At 32.5% G+C, this 15,831-nt stretch overlaps 2 protein-coding genes across 2 annotated transcripts; both read left to right on the top strand.

Moving 5' to 3' along the window:
• Positions 1-15: 15 nt before the first annotated feature.
• Positions 16-9,312, top strand: LOC123910318 (protein AE7-like 1). Its single transcript, XM_045961414.1, has 6 exons — positions 16-268; positions 374-479; positions 575-674; positions 2,681-2,726; positions 2,966-3,239; positions 9,165-9,312. Exons 1-5 carry the CDS (start codon positions 157-159, stop codon positions 3,064-3,066), a joined length of 465 nt encoding a protein of 154 aa, XP_045817370.1. The 5' UTR covers positions 16-156; the 3' UTR covers positions 3,067-3,239; positions 9,165-9,312.
• Positions 9,313-12,879: 3,567 nt separating this feature from the next.
• Positions 12,880-13,626, top strand: LOC123904180. Its single transcript, XM_045953870.1, has 2 exons — positions 12,880-13,125; positions 13,252-13,626. The coding sequence occupies exons 1-2, from the start codon at positions 12,880-12,882 to the stop codon at positions 13,624-13,626; spliced, it is 621 nt and encodes a 206-aa protein (XP_045809826.1).
• The last annotated feature ends 2,205 nt before the right edge of the window (positions 13,627-15,831 follow it).

Raw genomic sequence — 15,831 nt, 5'->3', positions numbered from 1 at the left:
AAAGTCAAAAATAAGAAAGAAAAGAAAAGAAAAAAAAACCGTAGCTATCCGCAACAAACATTGAACTGAATAAACAAACATCATCAATCACCAGCAGCAGAGTGAAGTAGAAGAAACATTGAAGAAATTCCGTGAAGACTTGTTGTTGTTGAAACGATGACACTTGGTTTGATGAATGCCAATCCTGTAGTTCACGCCAAGAAAGAGAGAATCGCTCGTTCCGAACAACCCAACTCCGATCATTCCATTCATCCTCTCGATATTTATGATATCCTTCTTTTATTTTTATTTTTTTATTTATTTATTTATTCTCTCAGTTTACTTGAAAAAATTGAAATGAATGTTTTGTGATCCTTGACTTTGATTTTGACAAATTTCGTGCGAGATATCAGGGATCCCGAACATCCTTATTCTTTGGAACAGCTCAATGTTCTGTCTGAGGAATCAATTTCTGTTGATCACAAACTCGCTCGGATTCTGTCAGTTTTATTTATGTTTTAATTTTTATAATGTTTTGTTTTGGGATTTATTTTTTTGATGAATTGTGAATTTGTACTTATGTTTGTTTGTGTAGGATAACTTTTACGCCAACGGTTCGACACTGTAGTATGGTTACTGTCATTGGTCTTTGTCTCAGACTTAAGCTCAAACATCACTTCCCTCCTCATTTCAAAGTATGTTCCTTTTCAACCCTTTTGTTTCAAAATTCATTAATATTGTGTTTGTGTTATTGATATGCTGTGAATGGATGGATATGTATTGTGATTGTGTTATTTTGTTTCTTACCTTATTGCATGTCTGGATTTGCGGTGACTTTAGCAAAATTAGTGTCATGTTTGTGAATGGATGGACGGATATATTGTGTTTGTGTTATTTTGTTTCTTAGCTTACTCTATGTTTGGATTGGTAGTGAGTTTGGCGAAATTAACATGGTGTTGTGACTTTGTTGAATCTCGAAAGTGTAGCTTTATGTGAAGCACCTTCTTCACTTTTGCGGGATGTGTCTAACCAACATGACACCGACACAGGTGGTTACATGCTAGTGTCGGTGCTTCATAGGTAGCTTTGGCAAATCATGGTTGCAGGCACACTGTTATTCCACCAAACTTAACCCCGATCCAAATATACACTTCCATTAACTGGTTTTTACACTTTTGCTGTGTTTCACTTAAATATATAATTTGCACATCAATCTCATACATTTACTATATAGAAATTGGTTTATATGTCTGGACCTTCAAAGCAACCAAAACTTGTGGAAAATGGAGAGATTGAGTTTGTGCAGGAGCTATACATCATTTGTAATTTGCGAAGATAACATTTCTACTTTTTTTTTTTTTTTGGAAACAGTAGAGTTTTTCTGAACCTGTAAGAGATAGCAATTTTCAACTAAAGCATTTTTAATGTAGGAAAAGAGTTTGTTTTTCATGATGAATACAAGTAAAATACAAACCAAATATTGTGTAAATTTGAAAACCAATGCTATGAGATAATGCAAGATAATTTTATTTTAACCAAGTGGTTAATGAGTTTTAGTTAAGGTCGAATTGATCGTGAGTATCGAAGTTCGATTCTTGGCTGGAATGGTCTTGGTTAGACTTTAATTACCTTCTAACCACAAACTTCAGTTTACTAGGATCACTTCCCCCTAAGAATCGGCTGGTTAAAAAAGTTGATGTATGAGAAAGAACAGGAGAAGCGTTAAGATTAATAAGTGAAAAGGAAAGTACTATCAATTTTTATATCAGAGAATGGTCTGTTTATGGTACACAATTCTAATCTATAACTTATACATGTGATCTCTAAGTCACACGGTTGCACAAAATTAAGTGATTAGTATTTCTTTAGAGCATTGCAACATAGAAGTGAAGAGAAGCTAGTCAAGAATTATCTATATTAGCAGCAGAAAAAAACCATTTTCAAAATAGTAGTATATGGTCAGACACTAAAGTTAAGCTATGTTTTCAAATTATGGTTCCATGTTAGCCATACCCTGCAATACTTAGGACTCCTGGGGATGTGATACTTGCACTGTGTATAGTGCAATGAAGCTAATCCTCACATAAATTATATTCTATTCTAGCTTTTTAATCAATAATATTGTGGTAGGATATATCAACATGAATTTCATATGTGGAAGTTTCCAGTGCCTCTATTGAGGTATCAATAAAGGCATATTTTGATGCGGAACGAGTATCTGATATTACTTTCTTATTGGTGCCTGTATGTAAATATGCACATTGTTTGATATTCTTCCCCTGTATTTGAGATCTGGCTTCCCTGCATTCACCGCAATTACACATTAAGGACGCCGGTCATTGTTTGACCAAGATCAAGCAGTTCAAATTTGATTTCGGTATTTTAAATTATAAACAAACATTGAAATGTGCATTTTTCTGTACCTTCCAATCTAAGTCGGGCGGCCAAGGATATTACAACTGCATGAATGCGGAAAATTCCTGGCTGCGGAGTATCCAATTTCCTGCATCCGGTGGCCTATTGGCAAGTGTTGTGTCGGTCTTTTAACCCCCATCTCTTGAATCCCTTCTCGCCTGCACACACACTCTCTCTTTTATTGTGAATCACAATTCTCAATGCTAAAATTTCATTTCTACACAGCTTAGTATAATTGTCTTCTCTATGGTTGTTATCTCATTTGTTAATCAAATTTTCATTGCAGGTGGACATCAAAGTGTCTGAAGGATCTCATGCCGATGAAGAATCAGGTAAAGTTTAAAAATTTGCCAAAACATTAACATCTAACCTTTCCCAATAACTTTATTTCCCCTTCTTTTATCTGCATTCAACATCAGGGGACACTGCCAAAAACAACTATACTTTGACGCACCACGGCACACTTACACTTTTACCCCTGCACTGCATCACACTGAGAAACTATAGTTTCCTTTGTATGCCTATTTTCCTGCAACATGAACTTCTAATAATATTTTCAATTTTCATGCAGTCAATAAGCAATTAAATGATAAAGAAAGAATTGCCGCTGCCTTAGAGAATCCAAACCTGCGCCAGCTTGTGGATGAGTGTCTCTACTCCAATGAACTGTGAACAAGAACTATCTGTGAAGACATTAGCAGCTGATGAACTAAATAAAATGTAACCTTTAAGTCTTTAGTTCTTTGGTTTTCATAGGTTGTGGTATCTATCTATGTAAATTAAGTTAGAAATCATTATGTCATGTGTTTGCATCTTTTAACTATAGATATGCATCTGTATATTTGGTTGTGTTGGAACAAAGTTCACATTGGTGTGTGAATTGAAAATAAAATTTTGTCCCTTATCGGGTACTAGAGCATATTAGTATGTTGTAGCATACTAGTGTGTAATTTTGAGGAAATAAATAAATTAAGTCTCATATTTATTTATTTATTTATTTAATTTATGGTGATTTTATTTTTCATCAATTTGTAACTGTCAAGTTTATGGGAGTATAACTCTAATTGATGGCTAGGCTAAGAAAACCGATTTTTTTATTTTCTCATCATCTATCACCCGTATCTCAAGTGGAAAAAAAAAACGAGATAGAGGTGTGTGAATAATTTTCATGGCTCTGATAATCACTTGTTAAGTGGCAAAGGAATATCAATGCAACATGTTCCTAATTCATTCAAATATGACAATATCTACATCAAAAGTCTACTAGAGTTTATCAACTCAATTCTTCCATCACAAATGTAGAAGATGAAAGAGTAAAATTGTTTTCCTGGTTAGTGTTACTTGAAATCTTTTTCTTGTCGGTGAAAAGTGATACATACATACATACATATGTGTCTTTCAATTTGCAAATTTCAGCCCCTTTTTGTTGGGTATTCGATCCAATTTTCTTTCCCTGGTTCTAGTTGAAATGTTATCTCTTTTTTCCTTTTTGTTTACATAATTCTTGTGGTACAAGTACTTTGGCATCACAAGTATATCCTTAAAATATTGCTTCACAACTAGAACTATAAAGAAATCATATGTTTATTGAATTGCTTATATGGTTATGTATGTATATGATATCTATTTACGACTGTATCATATAAAAGAAATTTTGTGAACATGTTGCCTAATTGAGGATCATTCCGAGAAATTGATAAATTTGATTTTATGAAAATAATTATTATCTTTGGAAGATTACTTTCAGTTTGTCATGTGATACTGGTATTAGTATTTACTATTTATGAGTGATCAAAGTATCGCTAGTTCCTTCAAATAAAGAATGGTCTTAGTACTATTGTCCCTTTGATTTGAGATTGGTCTTAGTACCATATTGGAATGACCTTAGTGTCATTATATTGATTGATATTGTAGTATCATCAATACATGTGGTATTGTAGTACCACATGTGGTATCGTAGTACCGTTGATTCATAGATTGATGTCGTAGCATCAATTTGAGTGGTATTATAGTACCACTGAATCACCGATGAATCATAGATTGATGTTGTAGCATCAATTCGAGTGGTATTGTAGTACCATTCAAGAAGGTGTATTCTTTGACCGATTTCTACCGTGCAGTAGCATATCGGTATACAGTTATAACTGGGCTGTTTTATCCTGGGGACGGCGTGGTTGATAGTCTGCTTGCACAATTTTGGGCAGTGCCACGAAACGTCTTAAAGAGAGCGACCTAGTCCGCGACTCAACCCAGTAATCTTTTCGGTGGCTGTAAAAATTATTTTTTAACTTTTTTTAAAATCCGAACACAACAATTTTAAGACGTTTCTTTCTGCCATGACTACCGAAGAAATTACTGGTTCATATTATTATGTCGCTGACTATGGCAAACCATTTTGGTTTAAAGGGAATCACTTCAAACATTAGCAACAAAATAAATCATATTTTTAGAACAATAAAAGAGTTGCTAACGTGTTGAAGGATTATATTTCAATTGTATTTGAAATAATTGAACAAGTTTAAAAATGATAAAAAGTCTAAAGAAGATGCACTTGAAAGTCTGATAACTTGTCTTCTTTTGAAAGAAAAAGTTGTAAAGCAAGATCAGAAAAATAACGAAGTGCTTGTTGTCTCGAACAACAACACTAGAAACAGAAAAAGATACTCATCACTTTTGTTGATGAATGTTGAGATTATTTTTCATAAATCTTATGGAAAATAAAAGTGATAAATGATGTTCTTGACATGTTTCAATTCTTTGGAATTGAAATTGAAAATTAGTTCAATAAGAAAGTCAAGTAACTTCATTTTGTTATAAGGCACAAAATATGATTCCCACATTTTTTTAATGAGAATGAAATTATACATGAAACAACTACAACTTACTCTTTTGAGTTGAACGGTAAAGAAAAATAAAATAAAAATAAAGAACCTTTTGCCGAGCTAGTTGTTACAGTCATGTTTAATTTCGGCATTGCGTCTCATTAGTGGGGGAATTCAATTAATTGATTGTTTTGTGCTAAATAGAGTGCCTAAGTGCAAGAACAAAATTCACTTGTGAAATTTTGTAGAAAAGACAATTTAACTTGTCTTATTTTTTGAACTTGGAGTAATTTGACGTAGGTTCAAATTCTCAACTCCAAGAGAGTTTAACTCACTAGTAGGGCCTGTGAATGTGTATTTGTTGATACACAATTAACATCAAAGCTTATAGGTTGTTGCCTAAATGCTAAAATGGTCATAGAATCAAAAAATGATTTCTATGAAAATGAATTTCTCTTTAAAATTGAGAAATAGTGGCTCTAGTGGGGGCATTGTACCTGGTCACATTCCAGTGATCAGAAGTTGTAATGAGAACATCGAACAAGATGTAATAGAACCTCGAAGAGGTAAGATAGCAAAAGTTGCTAAAAAGTATGAACCTGATTACATGGTTTATAGATTAGAAAAGGATCCAACGAACCTCCAAGAAACTGTCTTTCTTGGATGCTGATTTATGGTTGTAGCCGTAAATGATGAGATAGATTCTCTATGTTGATTTATGGTGGTAGCCGTAAATAATGAGATGAATTATCTATTGTCTAATAAGACTTGACATTTAGTAGACTTGCCTCATGAGTACAAATTGAATGATTATAAATAAATTTTAGAAATGAAAACAAATATATATCTTTTCAACATGTTTTCTCCAATTACAAGAATAATATCCATAAGGCCAAATGGATGTTATAATTACTTTTTTAAATAGTGAATTGGAAGAAGAATTTTTTATGGAACAACCTAAATATTTTTTTTAACTCATGGGCATGAAAACTAAAGTCGATAAGTTGGATAAGACTTTGTAGAGTCTTAAATAAGCCATATGAAATGACATGAAAAGTTTGACAATTTGATGATTGTCAAATGAATTTCGAAGTAAATGTAATCTTGGATATTGAGATTATTGATCCATGAATGCAAATTTCCTTAAATCAATCTCACTATGATGAGAAAGTTTTAAAGAAATATATTTACGGAAGCAAATTTGTTTGTGCATACTATACGATCATAGTGTAAAAACTATGGAAGAACACTGGTGAAAGTGTAAGACAATCAGAATATGAAAGCATATATATGTTGCCGCATTTGATATGTCACTGATTGTACTTGACTCGACGTTGCATATGTCGTAGCATTGCATATGTTGTGGTACTGTTGTGCCGGTTTGTTAGTAAACCGAAGAACTAGCATTGGTATGCTATTGAGAGATTCATGAGATATAAATGACCATGAATCTCATATCATATTATTATTAGAGATTTTCTGATATTCTTGAAGGATACAATGATGTAGATTGGAATACATTATTATATGATTCCAAAACAATTAGTGACTATATATTTGGAATATATAGTAGAGAAATTGTATCTTGGAAATCAGAGAAACATACTATATTGGCTTAATCCAATATGAAGTCTGAAATGATACCATTAGCCACAGCTAGTGAAGAAGCAAGTTGGTTGCTTGCAATTTGAGATTCCTTTATGGAATAATCTATGCCAGATGTGTTGATCCGTTGTGATAGTACCGCGGCTATTGCATAAATTGAGAACCGTTATTATAATGGTAAAAGACGTCGAATAAAAAGAAAGCACAACACAGTAAGATAGTTAGTCTCTAAAGGTGTTGTAAGAATGGGTCATGATCACACTGATGAAAAATTTAGCAGATCCTTTGACGAAAGGAATAGCTAAAGAGGAAGTCCATTACACATCTGGAAAGATGAGACTAATGCCTAAATGAATTTCTCATGATGGAAACCCAACCTAAATGACTGGAGATCCCAAGAAATAGGTTCAATGGGTAATAACAAGTTGTGAGGAATTAAAGATGATCATGCAAGTAAAAATAAGAAAAACATGATTCCTGAAAGCGAAAGGATGAGATAATAAAACTCTTAATGAGATCTATACTCTGTATGAGTGGAGTACCGAGCTTCAGGAGTACTCTTGATAGACTCACCTATATGAATGTGGAACTAAGGCCGGTTCCTATGGAATTTAGAGGTGAATTCCTAGAGCGTTCATGAAACTGGGATACACGTGCAGGGCCATTAAAGCACGGGCTATAAAGATACACCTTAAGAAAAGGTTGTGTGCGGGTTTGAGAAAAATCCGAGATAGAGTTCAAGACAAGTGTCACTCTTACTAAATCGGACTCTTACTTGCTATGTAAAGGTTCAAGTCATAGACACCTTTACTTATGCACAATCTTTTAGAAGCGTCCTACGATATTTTGGAATTTTCTTTTAAATTCAAGTGGGGGATTGTTGGAACAAAGTTCACATTGGTGTGTGAATTGAAAATAAAATTTTGTCCCTTATCGGGTACTAGAGCATATTAGTATGTTGTAGCATACTAGTGTGTAATTTTGAGGAAATAAATAAATTAAGTCTCATATTTATTTATTTATTTATTTAATTTATGGTGATTTTATTTTTCATCAATTTGTAACTGTCAAGTTTATGGGAGTATAACTCTAATTGATGGCTAGGCTAAGAAAACCGATTTTTTTATTTTCTCATCATCTATCACCCGTATCTCAAGTGGAAAAAAAAAACGAGATAGAGGTGTGTGAATAATTTTCATGGCTCTGATAATCACTTGTTAAGTGGCAAAGGAATATCAATGCAACATGTTCCTAATTCATTCAAATATGACAATATCTACATCAAAAGTCTACTAGAGTTTATCAACTCAATTCTTCCATCACAAATGTAGAAGATGAAAGAGTAAAATTGTTTTCCTGGTTAGTGTTACTTGAAATCTTTTTCTTGTCGGTGAAAAGTGATACATACATACATACATATGTGTCTTTCAATTTGCAAATTTCAGCCCCTTTTTGTTGGGTATTCGATCCAATTTTCTTTCCCTGGTTCTAGTTGAAATGTTATCTCTTTTTTCCTTTTTGTTTACATAATTCTTGTGGTACAAGTACTTTGGCATCACAAGTATATCCTTAAAATATTGCTTCACAACTAGAACTATAAAGAAATCATATGTTTATTGAATTGCTTATATGGTTATGTATGTATATGATATCTATTTACGACTGTATCATATAAAAGAAATTTTGTGAACATGTTGCCTAATTGAGGATCATTCCGAGAAATTGATAAATTTGATTTTATGAAAATAATTATTATCTTTGGAAGATTACTTTCAGTTTGTCATGTGATACTGGTATTAGTATTTACTATTTATGAGTGATCAAAGTATCGCTAGTTCCTTCAAATAAAGAATGGTCTTAGTACTATTGTCCCTTTGATTTGAGATTGGTCTTAGTACCATATTGGAATGACCTTAGTGTCATTATATTGATTGATATTGTAGTATCATCAATACATGTGGTATTGTAGTACCACATGTGGTATCGTAGTACCGTTGATTCATAGATTGATGTCGTAGCATCAATTTGAGTGGTATTATAGTACCACTGAATCACCGATGAATCATAGATTGATGTTGTAGCATCAATTCGAGTGGTATTGTAGTACCATTCAAGAAGGTGTATTCTTTGACCGATTTCTACCGTGCAGTAGCATATCGGTATACAGTTATAACTGGGCTGTTTTATCCTGGGGACGGCGTGGTTGATAGTCTGCTTGCACAATTTTGGGCAGTGCCACGAAACGTCTTAAAGAGAGCGACCTAGTCCGCGACTCAACCCAGTAATCTTTTCGGTGGCTGTAAAAATTATTTTTTAACTTTTTTTAAAATCCGAACACAACAGGTTGTTTGCGAGTTAAACCCAGCTCTCATACTCAAAATTCATGCCAAACTTTTGAGTTTGATGTTGAAAGCAAGCAAAAATGCTGTAGCATTTAGTAGAGGTTTAAATCGCCGCAGTATGAATTTTTCAACTGCCATAATTTACCTTATTTTTTCCCCCTTGCACAGTTGCACTGCTATTTGGAAAACCAAGAAAAGATTACATCTTGAAGATGAAACAATTTAGAATTATAAATGATTTTAACGGTCCGAGGCGCAATAGGCCGTGAAAACAGAATTTCTCATAGTCATAGATGTAAGTGCATATTTGGTATCATGTGGTGATTGACACCGAATTTGGTAGGGAGGACTACGGTTCAACCCCTGCAACTATGATCGATAGGGGCTGGAACCACTTGATGTCAGAACTGACCCCCCCGAATCAGATTAGGCGGTCTAGTAGGTCGGATATTGGTGGAAAAATAAAAATAAAATAAAAAAGTATTCATGCATTATTAGAAGCAAGTGTTGACATTAATAAGTCTTCCACCATTGCTTGCAGCTGCTACAAGTGCCAATGTTTGTTCACATGCATCATCCTGTCTTTGTTTCAACAACTGGCCTTATTAGAATTCCTTTTCAGTGCGTATTATCTGTGATCCCACCCATTTGGATTTCCTTTACAATTTCAAAACAATGATTTTTTGTGTGACTAGTTTCTTATTCGCATTAGGTAACTTTGTTGGCGCCATTAGTGGAAATAGTTGGTACTTGTTTGATCTTACTGCTTATGATAGGACCAATTTTTATTCGATCTATTTCGAGTTTAGTGTTGGGTTGAATAAGAGCACCTCCAACAAAAGTTCTTAAATTTAAAAAGTGTGTTCTTAACGAGTTTCACTCGTTGAAGCATATTGATGTGGCGACAACTTATAAGAATGATTGTTTGCTAAAGCAACTCTATCTTTAAGTATACGTTAGATAATATATGAGACTAATTATGCTCCTCTGATCTTAAAACCTCTGATCTTAAAAATAAGTAAAAATTGAATTGTATTTAGTTTAAATTTAGATCAAATATAAATATAATTTGATGTTTGCTTATATTTAAAACGGAATAATTGTTTTACACTATGTTTGGATGCCAAAGAGATAGTGAAGAGAGAAATAGTAAAGAGAGAAATAAGAGAGAAGAGAGGTAGAAGAGAAATCGGATAGAAATTTTATATGGTTTGGATGAATAGAAAAGTGAGAAGAGAGAAATTAATAAAAATGGAAAATAACAAATTTATCCTTTTTTACAATAAAATAAACTAGTTGAATGAGGTTATTGTTGTAAAATGGTTTATTTCACTTCTTTCCACACAAATCTCTCCTAATATGGAGAGATTTGTTTTTGACAGTTACAACTCATTATATTTCTCTCTTTTCTTATTTTTCTTCTCATCCAAACTATATCCCTCTTCATTATTTCTCTCTTTTGTAAATCTACCTAAACAAACACAGTGTTAAAGATTAAAGAATTGTTATCTAATGCAAGGCAAACACTACTCCAAGCAATCATCCTTAACTTGCTTCCCAATCAAAATATATTTTGATTTTTGACCATTGAATATTATGTAACGCGTAGAAAAAGTCAAAATATATCTAAGCAAATAAAACATGGAGACAAAATAAAAACAATAGACATCCAAAATTCCAAGCAGTATTTTATGATTTTTCAATATTCTTACGTCTCTCTCAATCAACCTCATCACATATGAGTTAACAAATTTAATTTAAAGTCATCAAACACACAGTTATTGAATAATGTCTATATAACTCAAAATTTAGTCTACTAATAAAAAGACAAATTTTGTACATGAAAATTGCTGAGTTTAAATTTTGTTAATTAATACTCTTAAAAAGAGATAGTATAAATATATTTGTAAATATTCTTTGAATTTTTTTTTTCCTAAAAAAATAGACTAGTGCATCAATTTTTTTTTTGTCAAGTAGTTTAATAATTAGAAATTTCCCTATTAAAGTGAATAAGTCGGATGTTCAAGTTTAAACTTATTACTTGCATATATAATATAATGTTCCTACCAAATGAGTTAAACTCACCGGGAAGCATCAACCCCTCGTTTAACGGAAAAGCAAAAGAAAAAATAATAAAAAATAATGTCCATATAGTAGTTGACCATCACTACCTTTCCTAAAAGGAATATGCAATGTAATATATCTAAATAAATATTATATATAGTCAAAAAAAATATTATATATATGATATTATATTATATTATCATAAACATTAACATTTCCGAACCAATAAATTCATCTCTGTTCCATTTATATTTTTGTTCTTTTCTTCCCAATACCAAAAAAAGCACTAGTTAATTTGGTATGTTTTTCATCTGTTAACCTAGTGCATAAAATTACTAATAAAAGAGACACTAAAAATATATTTATAATTTTGATACATTTAAAGATTAAAATGATGGTTTGATTGCGTAAAAAAAATGGTGGTTTGATAAATAAAAAATAAAAATAAATAATGTCCACATAGTAGTTGACCATCACTTCCATCCTAAAGGGAATATGCAATGTAATGTAATGTAACTAAATAAATATTATATATATTATCATAAATAAACATTAACATTTCCGAAGCAATAAATTTATAGTACCAAACCAGCATTTGTAACCAACCACATATCTCTGTTCTATCTGTCTTTGTTCTTTCTTTCCCAATACCAAAAAAAGAGCTAGCTAGATTTACCTTAATTTGAATTTAATGGAATTTAGAAGAAGCTTTAGATTGTCAAAATCAGAACACATATTACTATCATCAGAATCTGTGTCTAAAATTTCTGGATATGAAAGACTCTCACAATCAATGAGACTAAATGAGGAATATGATTATGAAGAACACAACAAGAATAAAAGGGGTGTTGGATTTCTAAGTAAAGTCTTAAATTTTACAAGAATTTCGACTACCCAAGAAGCTGCGGCGATGGCGGCGAAGAAGGAGAAGAAACGCAAACGCTCTTCTTGGCTTCCAGATCCAGACAAACGCTGGCCAATTCAAGGGTGGTGAATGATTTTCTATTCATTTAATTAATTTTTTGTGGTTTCTTGGTTTTAATTTTCAAGTGATTAAATCCAACTCAAGTTGTTCTTCTTTTGTATATCTGTTTTGTTTAGATGTGTGAATATTCTAAAGATTGATGATTTGAATGGTGATTGATTCTAGTTAAGTTAAGAAAATTTTTTGTTATGCTTTTGTGGTCAATTATTCTAACTATCAAAGATTTGTGTTTTGAATCTTTGATCAGTTTTTTACCCAATGTATTCACAAAATACTGTAATTCATGATTTTTTTAAAGTCATCTCACGCTTTTTTACCTCATTTTTTTTCTTCTTTTAAGGGGTGTAGATATCTCTTGTTATATTTCTACCAAAAAAAAAGATATCTCTTGTTATAAACATAAATGATATTCATTAAAATTGAAATTGATAGAGTGCATTGATGCAATATAAATTTAGAATGATAACAAAAACAAAAAAAGATGAATTTGTAAGCAAACTTTCAACATCCTTGTTAATATCATAAAACGGCAAGTTGAATAAGCCTACATATCTATATTGAAGTGTCTAAAATATTCATGTCTCCGAATTTGTAGTGTTGGTAATACCAAAGTAACTTAATCATTCAACCTCAAACAAATGAAGACCACACCAAAATAGGAAAACAAATGTATCGTCACAAGACACGAAAGCAAAACAAGAATACAAATGATGAGCAACGGCTTTTGGAACTTGAAGGGCTGTTTTCTGGTTTTTCTTTCCAGTCGACCGCTCTAGATCATTGGCGTTGGATACCAGACGTTAACGGTATTTTTTCGGTGAAATCCAGCTATGCTAGTTTATTATCTTCTAGGCAGGGCGAAACTTTGGATAACAAGGTGTTAGATGCTATACAACGGTTATGGAGAACAAATGTACCATCTAAAATTAGTTTTTTTGGGTGGAGGTTAATTTTAAACAAATTACCAACAAGGGCTGCTCTTCATCGCAGAGGTATATTATTTAATCCCCATGATCTGCCATGTGTTTTTTGTTTCCAGCATATTGAGGATTGTGCACACCTTTTCTTCTCGTGTCATTTTAGTAATGGAGTATGGTACAAAGTTTTATCTTGGCTTCAAAACTCTCTTCCTTTGGGAGCGGCAGGAATCGACCATTTTATGGCCTTTGGTGAGTTGTTCAATGTTAAAGATAAGGGGCGTATTCGTCATTTGGTTTGGTTGGCCACCACTTGGAATTTATGGAAAGTCCGAAACAACGTTATTTTCAATGGTGACATTTTGGATGCATCGGCGCTTTTGGAAGAGATTAAGCTTACTTCTTGGTTATGGTTCTCCCGTCGGTTTGGTCGTAAAGCTTGTATTCCTTTTTCTAGTTGGTGTTTAGATCCGTTGTCGTGTATCCATAACTTTTGAGTTATTTATCATTTGTTGTAAGGGTTTAAGTACCCATTATTTTATAATATAATATCATTTGCTTATAAAAAAATAAAAAAAAAGAATACAAAATATCTAAAATTAAAAATCTGCATTTAATTATTTAAAAGAGTTTAATATTTAAAACGGATAATGTACAAGTTTCAAAAGAATATTATCTCCTATAATGTGGTTAATGGTTTTGGTATATGACAATTATATGGTGCCCAAGTGAGAAAAAAATTACACTGTGTATAATTTTATTTTCTTTTAGATGAATAAGCGGATCCATATATTACATCACACCTCATTAAATATAATTTTGTTTTCTTTTAGATGAATAAGGTTGTGTGAGAGTGAAAAATATTTTCACCCTTATAACTAAACCTTTATCCAAGTAGGTGGAAATAATTGGAAGAACTTTTCTCTCCTGACCCCCCTTTCTTTTATACCCTCCAAAAATCTCATTTTGCCCTTGCGATTTGAAAAAAAATTGCCAGAAAATTTTGGTTTTTACGAACCGCAACCACAGGACTTCGGTTTATACAATGTTGTGATTACGTTAGCTTGATAATGTTTTGTGTTATTGGAATTTTTCAGATTTTAGCGAGAAATTTACATTGCATCGCCGGCGGAAAAAAAATTATTAATATACAAAAACCGTCCCGCCGCACGGACAGGTGGTTTTGGGATGCACTTGAAGCAGCGGGTTTGGAGCCGTTTACCCGGACTAATTTTAGCGTGCTTGACTACGGACTCCTCTGGGCATTTGCTAAAATATGGCATTCGGAAACGAGTTCATTCCACCTTCCATTATGTGAGCTAGCCATCACATTTGACGATGTCCAATGTCTGTCGATTCATAATACGCAGATCTATTGTCGATTGTCGATTCATAATACACAATTCTTTCTATTTTGATTTGCCTACCGTATTTGAAGCGATACATGACTTCGATCTAAGAAATAGGCTCTTAGTCCATCAAGTCCATACATTGATTGTATCTTATTTGACGAAGCTTTGGAAATAAAATTTAATTTTATATATAGAAGAGAAAAAAAAAATATGACCTGCTCCAACTGTAACCTTTTAGACTATAAATTTTATAAGTTTATTTTTTTTACAGTAAATATAAGAATTTTACAAGTTAAAATAAGTTTATTATTCTTCATTTTTGAAAAATGCTTAAAGTTAAGAAAGGTAGGAGGAATTAAAGTTAGAGAATTCATCTCCTAGTCGGTTTGTTGAAAAAGGATAAGGATATAGTGAGTTTTTGGAAGAAATTAGGGAGATGGAGATATTTGAAAGAACAATTTTATTATTCGCTTACTTTTTTGAATAAGCAAATTTTATTAAGGTGTAATCTTTGCACAAGGAGTACAACAGAAATTCCTAAAAGATAGGTACAAAGGGAGAACACAAAAGCAGGAAAAAAAATAGGCCAACACAGTTATAAACTGCTGCGCCTAGAAACAAGAAAAGAAAACACAGATACAAAAAATAACATGCTCCCTGCTAAAAACCAACTCTTCCTCATCTCAACAAGCATACGCTTACTAATAGTTAATTGTTTTTTACCTGCTTGCTTACGACTAGTTATCCTCTATTTATAGCTTTCAAAGAAGAGTTCTACATCTAGTAAAAAAAAAGAGTTCTACATACTTCAAGAACTATTTGATATACACTTCTTCGAAAATTCATTCAAACAGACACACTTTACATATATCTTAATGATTCTTAATTTGTGTTGCGAGAGGAATTATGATTTTTAAGATATCCAATCGAACAACGGCGTCGACGGCGCAACAAAGCACAATCTCATCTTTCCTTGAAGTCCCGCGACCCACACCACATTGCCATTTCGTTCCGATAAAAATGACTGCCCGAATTAGGGGTTAGGAATTGCTAGAGTAACCACTAGGTTTACTGTTTTTGTTTCACATTTGACTAAAAACACCAAACATAAGTTGCAGGAAACATTTAATTGCGGTTCAAAACCTCCATTCAATGAATGAAGAGTGATTAGTCGCTCACATTCATTGATTTTTGTTTTCCTTCAATCATTTTCAATTTTTTTAGCTGGGAACCGAACCCAATACTTATAAGGGTTATGTTAACTTGTGCTCTAAGGGCACATGTTAAGCTACCTAAAAATAGAAATATAGTTTTTAATGATAGAAAACATTTAATGTCTAGAGAATTGAA

This window comes from Trifolium pratense, linkage group LG2, assembly GCF_020283565.1.
Source record: "Trifolium pratense cultivar HEN17-A07 linkage group LG2, ARS_RC_1.1, whole genome shotgun sequence".
NCBI lineage: Eukaryota > Viridiplantae > Streptophyta > Magnoliopsida > Fabales > Fabaceae > Trifolium > Trifolium pratense.
The sequence above is the reverse complement of the archived record's forward strand: the minus strand, read 5'-3'. Positions and strand labels throughout refer to the sequence as shown.

Bases quoted from the DNA above. Each gene is read 5' to 3' on its own strand.
- LOC123910318 (XM_045961414.1), top strand. From the start codon at position 157: ATGACACTTGGTTTGATGAATGCCAATCCTGTAGTTCACGCCAAGAAA. The intron at 269-373 runs ATATCCTTCTTT...TGATTTTGACAA, and splicing joins TCATCCTCTCGATATTTATG to ATTTCGTGCGAGATATCAGG. The intron at 675-2,680 runs GTATGTTCCTTT...TTTTCATTGCAG, and splicing joins ACTTCCCTCCTCATTTCAAA to GTGGACATCAAAGTGTCTGA.
- LOC123904180 (XM_045953870.1), top strand. From the start codon at position 12,880: ATGTATCGTCACAAGACACGAAAGCAAAACAAGAATACAAATGATGAG. The intron at 13,126-13,251 runs GTACCATCTAAA...TTTTGTTTCCAG, and splicing joins AACGGTTATGGAGAACAAAT to CATATTGAGGATTGTGCACA.